The sequence below is a fragment of the Amblyraja radiata genome, chromosome 7 (genome assembly GCF_010909765.2).
Source record: "Amblyraja radiata isolate CabotCenter1 chromosome 7, sAmbRad1.1.pri, whole genome shotgun sequence".
Taxonomy (NCBI): domain Eukaryota; kingdom Metazoa; phylum Chordata; class Chondrichthyes; order Rajiformes; family Rajidae; genus Amblyraja; species Amblyraja radiata.
The window spans coordinates 49,503,026-49,518,062 of NC_045962.1; the positions used below are offsets into that span (position 1 = coordinate 49,503,026).

Sequence of the window (15,037 nt, forward strand, 5' to 3'; positions counted from 1 at the left end):
TGACCTGGAGAAGGCTCTGTCCCCAAAACCGCGGAGGTTGGACTTGTGGATGGAGAGGAGACCGGCTGATGTGGATCTGAGGGACCGTGAGGGTTGGTAGGGGGAGAGGAGGTCAGTGAGATATGGGGGGGCCAGATGGTGGAGGGTTATGGAGTGGAGGATCAGGATTTTGTAGGTGATCCGGTGGGAGATGGGAAGCCAGTGAAGTTGTTTGAGGACTGGAGTGATGTGATGTCAGGATTTGGTGTGGGTGATGAGTCGGGCGGCTGCGTTCTGGACCAGTTGGAGTCGGTTGATGTAGGTGTAGCTGATGCCAAGGAGAAGTGAGTTGCAATAGTCCAGTCGGGAGGAGATGAAGGCATGGATGAGTCTTTCAGCAGCGGGAGGTGTGAGAGAGGGTCTGAGTTTGGCGATGTTGCGGAGATGAAAGAAGGAGGTTTTAATGACATGGCGGATGTGAGGCTCAAGGGAGAGGGTGGAATCAAAGATCACGCCAAGGTTGCGGGCCTGGTGCCGTCGATGGTGAGAGTGGGGTTATTGATTTTGCTGAGTGTGGCTTTGGAGCCTATGAGGAGGAATTCTGTCTTATTGCTGTTGAGTTTGAGGAAGTTATGTTGCATCCAGGTTTTTATAGCTGACAAACAGGAGTTGATATGGGAGAGGGGGGGGGGGTGGGGGGGGGGGTTGTGGGGGGATGGTTGTGGGGGGATTTGGTGCCGAGGTAGATCTGGGTGTCATCGGCGTAACAGTGGAAGTCCAGGTTGAAGTGACGGAGTATCTGACCAAGGGGGAGGATGTAGATGATGAAGAGGAGGGGGCCGAGTACGGAGCCTTGGGGAACGCCTTGAGTGACTGTGGCTGTAGCAGAGGTGTGGTTGTGGAGAGAGATGAAGTGGGATCTGTTGGAAAGGTAGGAACGGAGCCAGCTGAGTGCAGAGCCTTCAATGCCGAGGTCTTTGAGTCTGGTGAGCAGGATGTTATGGTTCACTGTATCGAAGGCTGCGCTCAGGTCGAGGAGGATGAGGATGTTGAGGGAACCAGTGTCAGCAGAGGTGAGGAGGTCGTTGAGGACTTTGAGGAGAGCAGTTTCTGTGCTATGGAGGGGGCGAAAGCCAGATTGGAGGGGTTCAAGTAGGTTATACGCAAGGAGGTGGGAATGAAGTTGCGACGCAACGATACGCTCCAAATACGTGCCTGTGTTTGGCCTGTCTGTCTGTCTGTGTCTGTCTGTCTGTCACATTTGCGCAAAAACGGTACGCGATAGCGCTACGATTTAGCGCCACCTTACCCACCTTACCCACCATTGTCCTGTGCTGCAAATGCACCAAGTTTTGTTACGACCGATTGGTATATTTTAAAAGTTACTAAGGTTAAAATATCCTAAAAACCGTGCATGCGCAGATTGGTCTCCTCTCCTGTCAGACACGGCTGGGATGGTGACGCCCCTTCTGGTACCATCACCACGCTGATTGGCCGCCTACGCTGTTAGTCACCGGCCGCGGCCCGCCTCCCTGCTGGTGCCCACTTTCCTGTCGGCGCCCACCTTCCTGCTGGCGCGGCCTTCCTGCCGGGGATCACGAGGCCTGGGCGCTGAACCTGGCTCTGATGGCGCGGACGGTGCTGATGCTCCTCTGGGGCCACAAGAAAGGAGAGGAGCGGCAACCTTGAGATCCTGGGGAGGTGAGGAGGGAGAGTGGGGAGATTGGGAGGGGAAAGTGGGGGGGGGGGGGGTGAGGAAGGAGAGTGGGGAAGGAGGGGAATAGAGGGAGAGGAGGGCAGTGGGGAGGTGAGGACCACTCCAGAATTAAGGGACGTTTGGTAAATTACAACCAATACGTGCAATATTTGTGTAGCCCCTTCCTTCACAACCCTAGAATGCAGACTGGTGGATCCAGGGGACTTGTGGCCTTTAGCCCGATTAGTTTATCTAATAGGCTTCTTCCATGAATTCCTCCCTTCGTATGGCCCTTTGGTAGCTATTATTATGAAACGTGCAAAAGACTTTCAGGCCTATCAATAGAATAACAGGTCTATTTTAAAATTAACAAAGTTTGCTCCCAAAACTTGTCACTCCAAGTTCAAGTATATCAATTGTGTATCACACTGGTAATTGATGCTTGTAAGTCGAGCCTTGATTCTGAATGGCGAGGACCTTTGTGACACTAGGGTCATGCGCAACTGGATGCGATTATGCGGGTAGACAAGGGTAGACTGACCAAACATTTGGTGAGAAATAAACCTCCTTTGACTACTGGCTTTTCAGGACTGCAATAATTTCCCAGTGAGGTAGTAACTGTATGAAGCAGTGCCACCTGCTGTCGGAAGAGGGACATGATGTGGCAGTTCAGTAAGAGTGAGATCTGAGAACACTGGATAATTTCTGGTTGAAATTATGACCTTCACAGGATTCTACCTAGCACTTTCCATCCTGGACCTTCACTGGTGCATTTAATCGTTCTTTTTGTTTCTTATGATATCAGTAGTGCATACAACAGTTTTTAATGAGCGTTGATGCAATGTTCAACGCAATGATTTTATTAACACACCCGAGTCAAATCTAATATTACAGTGGCTTTAATCGTAATCCATTTTAGCTCTTTGCGTCATAAGCGCCATACTGTCTGGGAATATACCATTCTCAAGAAAAAAAGTTTTGTGATAATTTTTCCCGTTTTATGCAACAAAAAGGACCATAAAAGTCTTTGTGACTTTTTGAAAGGTGAGCTTGTAATTGTTAATCACAAAAATTTGAACGATTTTTGTATTAGCCTGTTTTTTCCCTTTTATATCATTACAGAAATTTGGGCAATATACTAAATTCTTGAACAATACTTAAAGCATTTAAAACTTTCATTGACGACTATTTCCTGTACATAATCTTGGACACAAATTTATCCATGACAGACAGTTCATTCAGCTGCTCTTCCTACCTAACTCCACAATTTGCTCTTGCCTTCTGTACCTGATGCTAAAATAGATAATATTGTAGAGAGCAAAGATGGTGATCAAGAATAACAGTAGGATCTTGATCAGCTGGTCAAGTGGGCTAAGGAATGGCTAATGGAATATAATTCAGATAAGCGTGAAGTGAAACATTTTGGATAGTTAAACCAGGTCAGTATCTTCACAGTGAGCCCTACTTGCCGAGCGTTGTGGAGCAGAGCTGCTTAGGACTACAAGTAGAAACAAAGAGTCTGAAGAAGGGTCTTGACCCGAAATGTCACCTATCATTGTTCTTCAGAGATGTTGCCTGACCTGAGTTGCTCCAACACTTTGTGTCCTTTTAGGGTGACATGTACAAAGTTCCCTCAAAGTGGCATCACATGTAGATAGGGTGGTGAAGAAGGCTTTGAGGAAGTTGGCTTTCATCAGTCAGGAAATGAATGTACAAGTTGGGACACAAGGAACTGATGCTGGTTTACAAAAATAGACACAAAGTGCTGGAGTAACTCAGCGAAGGTCGACACAAAATGCTGGAGTAACTCAGCGGGACAGATACAGGTGCACAACCTTTTATCCGAAAGCCTTGGGACCAGACACTTTTCGTAATTCAGAATTTGTCGGTCTTCGGAATGGAAATATTTTAGCGTAGATTTTAATGGCTGGCTCAGTGGTAGAGTGCTCGGCTCATATCCGCAAGGTCGCGAGTTTGCGCCTTGATCCTGGCAGTTACTCGGTCGCGAGTTTGAGTCTTCAATGTAGTTTTTTCTTGCAGAATAAATGTTTGTATGAAATGCAGTGTAGGAGAGGTGTACTGACTGTGTGGGCAGAACTTTGGAAGTGATTGCCCACCAGTCTAAAAAGCCGCTGTGTCTCCCTGTCCCTGGGATAGCAGGGGGCGATCAAACAGCACAATACCCCCTCCCCCTCCAACTCCAGAGGAATCCGCTCCCCGATGGGCCGCTACGGCGACAAGTGGCAGTTTGCCCACAGCCCGAGCTGCGCCCCCTCATCCGCAACCCCAAGAACAAGACGTACCTTGCACACCATCAGCTTCTGCCCCTACGTGTTCCTCTGGAGTTGGAGCGGGGCTGGGCTGGAGTTGCTGCTGGCTGTAGGTCTCTGGGATCTCCGTGCTTGCAGTGGGCCTGGGGGTCGGTGTCTCGTTGGTCCTGACGTCTCCGGCCACCCCCCTGGACAGGAGCTGAGACTGGGAACTGTACCGCCCTTGCCACCTCCCTCTGCAACTGCAAACAACCCCACTCTCCTGCAAGGGCGGTACAGTTCCCGGAGGATGGCAGGTGGCCGGAGACGTCAGGACCAACAGGAACCCGCTCCCCGATGGGCCCCTACGACGCCCTGAGCTGCGCCCTGTCATCCGCAACCCAGGTTCCTCTGTAGTTGGAGCGGGGCTGGGCTGGGCTGCTGTTGGCTGTGGGTCTCTGGGATCTCCGTGCTTGCAGTGGGCCTGGGGGTCGGTGTCCCGATGAGGGGGCGCAGCTCGGGGAACGGCTTTTGGTGGTCCTGACGTCTCCGGCCAGTTTGCAGTTTTCCTCTGGAGTTGGAGCGGGGCTGGGCTGCTGCTGGCTGTGGGTCTCTGGGATCTCCGTGCTTGCAGTGGGCCTGGGGGTCGGTGTCCCGTTGGTCCTGACGTCTCCGGTGACTGGCACTGACCTGCTGGTATCGCCGACTTGAAGACAGTGCAAAGCCCCCGCGCCGGTGCAATGGGCGGGGAGCTGGAGAGGGGAGGGGAGGGGAGGGAAGGGGTCGCACACATGGCCGGGAAGCAGAGGGGTGTAGGTGGGGTGAAACTGAAGGGAGCGACAATCTGTTGCTCGATACACTGTGTATCGTGAGTCTACCGTGGGAACGTTTTAACTCAGCGGGCAGGCAGCAGCATATTGTCAATTATTAACCCTCCCGCGCAATATGCCCTCACCTTCTCTTTTATGAATGGGGATTTAGTTCCCCTTTCTTCGAGGACCGACCGAGGTTCCGCTGTCACCTCTGCGGGCCGCCCTCGGTGAACGTTTTCAAGGATCTTTCTTCAAGGACCGAAAAAATGGCCGCTATTCGGAGGTTTTCGTTATTTGGATCTTCGGATAAAAGGTTGTGCACCTGTAGCATCTCTGGAGAGCAGGAATGGATGATGTTTTGGGTTGAGACCCTTCTTCAGACTGATGTCGGGAGTGGTACAAAGATAGAATGTTGTCGGAGACAGTAAAACTGGTGGGAGAACTGGGAAGGGGGAGGGGATAGAGAGGGAAAGCAAGGGCTATTTGCAGTTAGAGAAGTCAATGTTCATACCGAAGGTAGACAAAAATGCTGGAGAAACGCAGCAGATGAGGCAGCATCTATGGAGCGAAGGAAATAGGCAACGTTTCGGGTAGAAACCCTTCTTCAGACTGATCAATGTTCATACTGCTGGGATGTAAACTACCCAAACAAAATGTGAGGTGCTGTTCCTCCAATTTGCGCTGGGCCACACTCTGACAATGCAGGAGGCCCAGGACAGAAAGGTCAGATTGGGAGGGGGAGTTGAAATACTGAGCAAATGGGAGATCAGGTAAGTTATGACGGACCGAGCGGAGATGTTCAGAGAAACGATCGCCGAGCCTGCGCTTGGTCTCGCCGATGTAGAGAAGTTGACACCTGGAACAACGGATACAGTAGATGAGGTTGGAGGAGATGCAAGTGAACCTCTGTCGCACCTGAAAAGACTGTTTGGGTCCTTGGATGGAGTCAAGGGGGGAGGTAAAGGGACAGGTGTTGCAACTCCCGCGGTTGCAGGGGAAAGTACCTGAGGAGGGGGTGGTTTGGGTGGGAATGGATGAGGTGACCACGGAGTTTCGGAGAGAATTGGCTCTGCGGAAAGCAGAAAGGGGTGGAGATGGGAAGATGTGGCCAGTAGTGGGATCACGTTGGAGGTGGCGAAAATGTTGGAGGAATATATGCTGTATGCAACGGCTGATGGCGTGGAAGTTGAGAACAAGGGGGACTCTCCTTGTTACGAATGGGGGGAGGGGGAGCAAGAGCGGAGCTGCGGGATATCAAGGAGACCCTAGTGAGAGCCTCATCTATAATAGAAGAGGGAAACCCTGTTTCTTAAATAATGTGGATATCTCCGATGCCCTGATATGGAAAACCTTATCCTGGGTGTGGATGTAGCGTAGACGGAGGAAATGGGAGTAGGGGATCGAGTACAGGAAGCAGGGTGGGAAGAAGTGTAGTCAAGATAACTATGGTAGTCAGTAGGGTTCTTGTAGATGTCGGGCAATAGTCTGTTTCCTGTGATGGAGACGGTGAGATCTAGAAACTGTAGGGAGATGTCGGAGATGAATTTGAGTTCAGGATGGAAATTGGTGGTGAAGTTGATGAAGTCAATGAGTTCTGCATGGGTGCAGGAGGTAGCGTTCGGGGATAGGGCCAGTGTACGCCTGGAAACGTGATTGTTCGACGTACACTACAAAGAGGCAGGCTTAGCTAGGGCCCATGTGAGTGCCCATGGCAACACCTTGGATTTGGAGCAAATGGGAGTTGAAGGAGAAGTTGTTGAGAGTAAGGACCAGCTCTGCTAGGCGGAGGAGAGTATTGGTAGATGGAAATTGACTGCTTCTGCAGTCGAGGAAGAAATGGAGGGCTTCAAGACCCTCCTGGTGGGGGATGGAGGTGGAGTGTGACTGGGCAACCATAGTAAAGATGACGGAGTGGGGGCCTGGAAAACCGAAGTAATTGAGCAGACAAAGAGCGTGTGAGGTGTCTTGGACATGGGTAGGGTGTGATTGGATGTGGGGGGATAGGATGGAGTTGAGATATGAGGAAATTAATTTGGTGGGACATGAATAAGCAGAGACAATGGGTCTGCCGGGACAGTTCTGTTTGTGGATTTTAGGGAGAAGATAAAATCGGGGCGTGCGGGGCTGGGAAATGATAAGGTTGGAAGTGGTGAAATCAGTGTTGATGTTTGAGATCAAGGCCTGATGCTCGTCTGTGGGGTCATGGCCTAAGGGATAAGTAGGACTCAGCTGGTCAGGTTGCATCTCTGGAAGTTGGGACAGTATGTTACAATTAGATAAGATGTTGGTGATGCTGCAATGGGAGTATTGTGTTTGGTTATGATTATTGTGCTATACCAAAGATGCCATTAAGCTGGAGCACATGCAGAGAAGATTTGCGAGGGTATTGACAAGATACACAAGCCTAAACTGTCGGGAGAGGGTGGGAAAGCTAGGAATGTATTGCTTGGAGTACGTGTACAGTCTTTTTCCCAGGATAGAGGTATCAAGAACTTGAGGGTACAAGTTTTAGATGAGAGTGGAATGATTTAATAAGAACCTGAGGGACACCTAACGCACAGGATGTGTATTTGGAACAAGCTACCAGCGGAAATAATTGAGGCACGTACAGTAACAGAACTTAAAATACATTGATTGATACTTTATTGTCACATGTACATGGTACACTGAAAGTGTTTGTTTTGCATACTATACATAAGGGAGGGGTGAGGAGGAGGGAAAGCTGGAATAGAGGAGGAGCAGGACAAAGCATGGCAGGTAGTCTGTGAACACAGGTGAGGCATGTAATAGGTGAATACTATAAAAACCTCCCTCTATTACCTGCCACGCTTTTCCCTGCCCCTCCTCTATTTCGTCTTTCTGCCCCGCCCCCCCCCAGTCTGAACAAGGGTCCTGACCCGAAATGTTACCTATCTATGTTTTCCAAGGATGCTGCCTAGCCAGCTAAGTTACTCCAGCACTTTGTATCTAAATTTGATCCCTTTTGTGAGAATAAATTTTCTCTACGTATTTATTTGAAGTGTATTTTTAGCACATTTGTAAGTTCGAAAAATACACACATTCTCAGAAGATTACCTCAATGTGTTATATTTTCTGCCTAAATAGATTTTTTTTTTTGTTACTTGGGTAATCATGACAATATGAATGATTTTGGCACAGATTTGACCTGGCCAGTTCTGGTGATGAACTGGTTATAGGCCTAAAATGTTCAATGCTCTCCTTTTGACATGTTCTTTGGCTATGTGTCCATGATTATTTAATTTTGTGCCTTGAAATAATTGTCTGCATTAAAGTCCTTTTGGGAATGTTGCGTTGTTGTATTATCAATAACTCCCCCATTTCCCCTCTTTGTTTTGCGCAATGATGCTTTTCTCAGCCCATGCTTTTTTCCTCGTGCACTGTTAGCTGCAGACTTGATTGCTTTAATTATGTTTTATCAGGCCTCTGGCAAGCTTCAACTGTTAGGTTATTCTGTTGTTTTTCTTCCTGCAAAACTCCAAGGCTAAATGTTCTTGCTTTCCTGTTATTCAGGAAGCTTGGTTGACGCAAAGGCAGTTCCATTTAGGCTGATATCAGATTTCCAATAATTTGTTTTTTTTTTTCTAATTTGTTTCTTCCTATTCTCAGTGTGCATGCTAATGTTCATTTAGCATTTATTTTGTGAAAATCGACTACCCTTTCTTTGGGGCTACATGTAGAACCATCTTCTAAGACTTGTTTCCTTACAAGGAGAAGAATGATCAAAGCGCAGCATGATTGTGCATAGTGTGCTATTTGGTATATTAAAAACATATTTTCAGGCAGTCCCTATACTTTGAGCATTACGTTTCCAGACCAGTTTTGACAGGGAGAACGGGTGGATAGCTTGGTAGCTGGTGCATCCATTCTGTTTATTCCAGGCTTCTTCTATGTGCTCCTATTGAACTGGATTCTGTATGCTGTCCCAGTGACCATTTACCAAGGATTTACTGAGTAGGTAGGGCTGTTATGCATTTTCAAAGAGATTTCAAGAAGACCCTTGACATTTTTCATTTGCCACCGGGTTGGTAATCTTTTGTTGTAATGAGGCTCAGAAAGTAAAATCTATTCTGGGAGTCTGGCCTATCCATTGCAGCTGACTGAGTGTAATTTTCTCCTCAGTACGACTGATTGTAATAGCGGAGAGAAAGCTGGAAAAGAGACGAGGCTGGACCAACCCAGGCAAATGATAGGTGGAACAAGATGGGAGGGGAGAAATGTAGAGCCAGAGGCGAGGGATATGGGTGGAAAGGGGCAAGTGGTGGAAAAGGGCATGATAGTGGAAGAATTGGTGGGCACCAGGATGGGGTGGGGGAATGCTTGGGGGACACAAAAGAGATGTTTTTTTATTTAAGGGTAGTTTTGTTTAAAATTAGATAATTTAATGATCATGCCATTGGGTTTTAAGCTACCCAGTGGGAATATGAGATGCTGTTACTCCTGCTTGTGTGTGGCCTCACTCTGGCTATGGAAGAGTCCTAGCACAGAAAGGTTGCTAATGAGAAGGGGAGTGGAAATGATTAGCAACTGGGAGATCCAGTAGGCCCTGGTGGACTGAGAGCAAGTGTTTGATGAAATGGTCACCTTGTCTATGTCTGGTCCCACCACTCATTCCCACCCCTGCCACCCCCCTGACCCCTTCCACCTATATCTGACCGCTCTAGCTTTACATTTCACTCCTATTTTCTCTATCTTCTCTCTTTATCGGACACCTTTTTGTCTCCTGTTCATTTTTAGCCTATTTACTTCCTCCACTCATTTGCCAATCAAACCCCCCTTGTGTGTTATCATCTATCATTTGTCTTTTCTCCCCCATTACAATCAGTTTAAATAAGGTCCCAAAATATCACCTACCCATTCCCTCCAGAGATACTGCCTGACTTGCAGAGTTACTTTGTATAAAATGCAGGTGATGGCTGCATGTTAGTTAATTCGACGACCAAGCTCAACGTTGTCATTGAGTCATTTTCGAAAGCATGTGAAGAGTCTCACAGCTTCCCCATAAACTTTAATGTTATGCAAATTAGCCCTTGCTTTAAATGTGTTAAAAGACCCTCCACTTGCAACAAATTCTGCACACTTATTACCATGCTTTTTTCCCCCCATATTTTTGAACAGCCAAATCACCAACAGTTTTTCTTTCTCAATCATCAAACCTCTTTGCTTGAATCTCATGCTGAAGAGCAAAGCAGTAAAGGCTTTATGGAACTGCAAAAGCATAGTAGAGGAAGAAGAACGAGAAGTTGAAACCCCTGAATCTGAAATGAGATGCACAACAAAAACATTGGCAACTTTTGAAGGGATTTTAACGTTTGGCAGTGCTAGAAGAGCAAGATGTAGTGAGATGCACCAAGGCTTCTAGGGGTGTCAACGAGAGTATTGAATGCTTCATTCAATTTTTCTTGGCATGTTTTATAAAAACGTCTGAATGGAAAATTGAACCTCAGCAGCTTCTGATGTAGTTCCATTTACCTCATTGCTGTGAACATATGGTTACCTTATGGAGTAATTTTGTATTTGGAGTAACCTTATGGAGTTATTACCTTATGGAGTAATTTTATTATTAATGTTTTGTGTGTCATTCCTAACCGTCACTATGTCATTCCTGACTGTCACTATGGCGGGCAGAGCACCAAGGCAAATTCCTTGTATGTGAATACTTGCCCAATAAACATTCATTCATTCACACATGTACAGACATACATTCTGGCGTAGAGAGAAGTGACTACTGATTGTCTATGAAAATTGAACCCATTCGTGACTCAAGGGCAGTGTGCACTGAAAACATTAATGCATGGTTCCTCATGAGACCCATCATATTATTCCTAAAGACAGAATTAGGCTCAAAGTATCAATTGTGATCGATTGAGTAATGTTTTGTAAAGATTTAACACTGCTGCTTTTGTACACTATGTTTTTGGGATTTAAAAAATTACAACTTCTGTAGTGGTAAACATTGCACTTCTAATTTCCTTCAGCAAGGCAGTAAAGTCTCTCACACTTTGTCACGGCACTAGTTTTAGTTTTCTTTTAAACGGCTCGATGAGACCTACTGCTACGTTAGTGGTTTCTGACACAATGACTACGTAATCCTCTTACCAGGGCTTCTCCGTGATCATTTAGCCATGTGGGAGTGCAATGGATGTTTCTATTCTTTTTTGAATCCAATCGTCGTTGGAGAATCACCTGCTGTGGTTTGTTTAGCTTCCATGCGAGCATTGTTATCTTTGGTGTACGCTAAGAATCTATTAACATTTTACCAATTACCAATCTGAAAACACAGCTTCAGTTGTCATAGGATATGAATGGCAGCTGTTATTCACTTCTATCTTCTTTAATCTCCCTGCAATATCTAAATTGTCGGGTTTTTTTCCACTACTTGCCACTGAAAGAGCAAAAAATATCCTACCAACCAAATACTGCAGAGATGAAAATCTGGTCCCTGCCTTAAACTGTTACAAAGGCATTGATTTATTCCCCAGGTAATGATCTAAAACAGGATTGTTTGCAATATTTGACCCTAAGATGAGGTTTTAGGTTCATAGCGTACTATCATTGTGCATTTTCCATTCTGTAAATATTGCCCCTGTCTACTACCGCGTGAGCTCAAATATTCTTATGCGGTGCATTGGGATATTTTATTTTATTGAAGATTATATTTACATTCATTTTTTTGGTATTGTTTAGATTTGAGAATAAACGCAGCTGCAATATAAATTGCTTTGCATTTATAAATTTGAGCCCAAAACATCCTTAATGTTGGAAACCAGTGCTTTAAGACCACATTTTATGACACAATTATCCTCTCTCTCTGCAGATCACTGGACCCAAGATATGTTTGGAAGGAAATGGGAGCAAGCAGGTACTCAGATTAATTAAGACGTTTCAGATGGTGATTTTGAAAAGAAACATCTATTGGATACATTGGGAGAGGTTGTGATGTTATAAATTTGTCTTGTTCAGTCAGCACCATTGGCCCTTTAGTATTACCCTCTTGCAGTCTTTGAATTCTCTTTAAATAGATATTTCATTACTCAATTGTGTAATGGTGTCATGAGTATAATCGAAATTAGTTTTTAAATCTGACAAAGGGATGTATGCATTTACTAATTCTGGATAAATGTGTTGAATAAATTATTGGAAACACCAAGGTATCTGGGACAACAGCTATATTTCAATAGACAATAGGTGTAGGAGTAGGCCATTCAGCCCTTCAAGCCAGCACCGCCATTCACTGTGATCATCCACAATCAGTACCCCGTTCCTGCCTTCGCACCATATCCCCTGACTCCGCTATCTTTAAGAGCTCTATCTAACTCTCTTGAAAGCATCCAGTGAATTGGCCTCCACTGCCTTCTGAGGCAGAGAATCCCACAGATTCACAACCCTCTGTGAAAAAGTTTTTCCTCATCTCCGTTCTAAATGGCTTACCCCTTTTTCTTAAAGTGTGGCCCCTGGTTCTGGACTCCCCCAACATCGGGAACACGTTTCCTGCCTCAAAGCATGTCCAAACCCTTAACAATCTTATATGTTTCAATAAGATCCCCTCTCATCCTTTTAAATTCCAGCGTACACAAGCCCAGCCGCTCCATTCTATCAACATATGACAGTCCCGCCAACCCGGGAATTAACCTCGTGAACCTACGCTGCACTCCCACAATAGCAAGAATGTCCTTCCTCATATTTGGAGACCAAAACTACACACAATACTCCATGTGGTCTCGCTAGGGCCCTGTACAATCATTCACAATTGATTAAAATTAAGCGGTGTCTGTAGAAACCAGGAACTGTCGATGCAGGTTTACAAAAAAAAGGCAAAGTTCTGGAATAACTCAGCAGGTCAGGCAGCATATCTGGAAAACATATCTTAGATGAGGTTTCTAGTTAGGACATTTCTTCAAACACATTGATATGTGACGCCCTGACATGATACGTCACCTATCAATGTTCTCCAGGGATGTTGCCTGACCCGCTGAGTTACTCCAGCACTTTGAATCTAGTGTCTGTGGTGGGTAACTTTGGTGAACATTGAAGATTCAGATCAGAGAAACAAGCAGTTAAGACTTTGAAACTGGGCATCCTTGAACCTGGGCAACCTGGAAACTCGGTAACCTGGGCATCGACCCCTCCCTCTGCAACTGGATAGTGGACTTTCTAACCAACAGACCCCAGTCTGTTAGGTTAGACAAGCACACCTCTTCAACCCTCACCCTGAACACCAGCGTTCCACAGGGCTGTGTGCTGAGCCCCCTCCTCTACTCCCTCTTCACCTACGACTGCACACCTGTACATGATACTAACACCATCATCAAGTATGCAGATGATACAACGGTGATTGGCCTCATCAGCAACAACGATGAGTCGGCCTATAGGGAGGAGGTCCAGCGCCTAGCAGCATGGTGCGCTGACAACAACCTGGCCCTTAACTCCAAGAAGACCAAGGAGCTCATTGTAGACTTCAGGAAGTCTAGGGGCGGCACGCACACCCCCATCCACATCAACGGGACGGAGGTGGAACGTGTTTCCAGCTTCAGGTTCCTGGGGGTCAACATCTCCGATGACCTCTCTTGGACCCACAATACCTCAACTCTGATCAAGAAGGCTCACCAGCGTCTCTTCTTCCTGAGGAGACTGAAGAAGGTCCATCTGTCTCCTCAGATCCTGGTGAACTTCTACCGCTGCACCATCGAGAGCATCCTTACCAACTGTATCACAGTATGCTATGGCAACTGCTCTGTCTCCGATCGGAAAGCACTGCAGAGGGTGGTGAAAATTGCCCAACGCATCACCGGTTCCTCGCTCCCCTCCATTGAGTCTGTCCAAAGCAAGCGTTGTCTGCGGAGGGTGCTCAGCATCGCCAAGGACTGCTCTCACCCCAACCATGGACTGTTTACCCTCCTACAATCCGGGAAGCGCTACAGGTCTCTCCGTTGCCGGACCAGCAGGTCCAGGAACAGCTTCTTCCCTGTGGCTGTCACACTACTCAACAATGTACCTCGGTGACTGCCAATCACCCCCCCCCGGACAATCCTCCCACAGGAAAAACACTATGTCTGTATACATGTAAAAAGATTTATTTATTGAAATCATATTCTATGTCGCTCTTCCAGGGAGATGCTAACTGCATTTCGTTGTCTCTGTACTGTACACTGACAATGACAATTAAAGTTGAATCTGAATCTGAAAATAAGGAATAATGGAAAGCGCTGGCAAATTTGTCATGGGAGCCAAGTTGATCTGTAGATTTTAGTGTGGGCCCAGGGTTTGTGATACTGCCGAGGAAATTTAGTCATAACATGGATGCATTATGCTTTATTATTTAAAAACATGAAGGGAATCAAAGGTTCACGAAATCAAGCTGGAAAATAGTGCTGAAGTCGAAGATCAGCCAGGATAACGAATGCTAGAGGAGGTTTGACCACTAGGGGCGCCGCATTAATGGCAGCCTCTGCCTACAGTCTGTCTGTTTTTTCTATCTTTTCTTAATTTTAGTCTGTTTTAAAAGTATGTTTTGGAGGTTTTTTTTAGTTTTTCTTTGTGGGGGAGGGGGGTAGGGCAAGGGGGAAACCGTTTCCCAGTCACTTCCTGGCGAGGATGCGACTATTCTCTGAGTCGCGTCCTCGCCCCCCACCTACCAACTGGATTGGTGCGGCCTTTCCTGCCAGGGACCGGACCAGAGCTTCAGCGGCGGCGGCGCAATGCTGGATTCACCGCGGAGCAGGGCGATGCCTACCCGGATCGCCATTTGAAGCTCCGGAGTGTTGGGCCTGCAGCATCAACATCGCGGAGCTGTGGTTCGTAGAGCTCCCAGCGCGGGCGGCGCTGACTTCAATATTGCGGTGCCCTGGGATCCCTTTGCCGAGGGCCGCCAGCGTGAATCTCCGCCCGTCGGGAGCCGCGGACTCCGGTAGGAAGTGGCCGATTCGGAGGTCCAAGCCGCTGAGGTTGTCCTCCCGTTACGACGCCGGAGTTCCATCATCCCGGCGAGCGGACCGCCCGTAGCGGCGACTGCAGAGGGCTCGGGAGGCCCCGACCACGAGTGAAGATCAAGAACATCAGAGGAAGAAGACTGACTTTGGTGCCTTCCCTCACAGTGGGAAACTTTGATTCTGCTGTGTGGGGATGTTTTATGTTGGAGTCTATCGTGTGTCGTGTTCTTTTTTTATTTGTATGGCGGTATGGTGACCACACATTTCACTGTACCAACTGGTACATGTGACAAATAAATGTATCTTGTATAAATGTATCTTGTATCTTGAGGGGTCAGATAGCCTACTCTTGGT

At 47.0% G+C, this 15,037-nt stretch overlaps 1 protein-coding gene across 2 annotated transcripts in view; it reads left to right on the plus strand.

The window, feature by feature from the left end:
* Positions 1-15,037, plus strand: part of adarb1 (adenosine deaminase RNA specific B1) — a 222,378-nt gene that overhangs the window by 68,999 nt on the left and 138,342 nt on the right. For both annotated transcript variants that reach the window (XM_033024436.1, XM_033024437.1), the window contains exon 2: positions 11,572-11,616. In XM_033024436.1, coding sequence (XP_032880327.1) covers positions 11,572-11,616 — 45 coding nt within the window. The remainder of the gene's footprint in view (positions 1-11,571; positions 11,617-15,037) is intronic.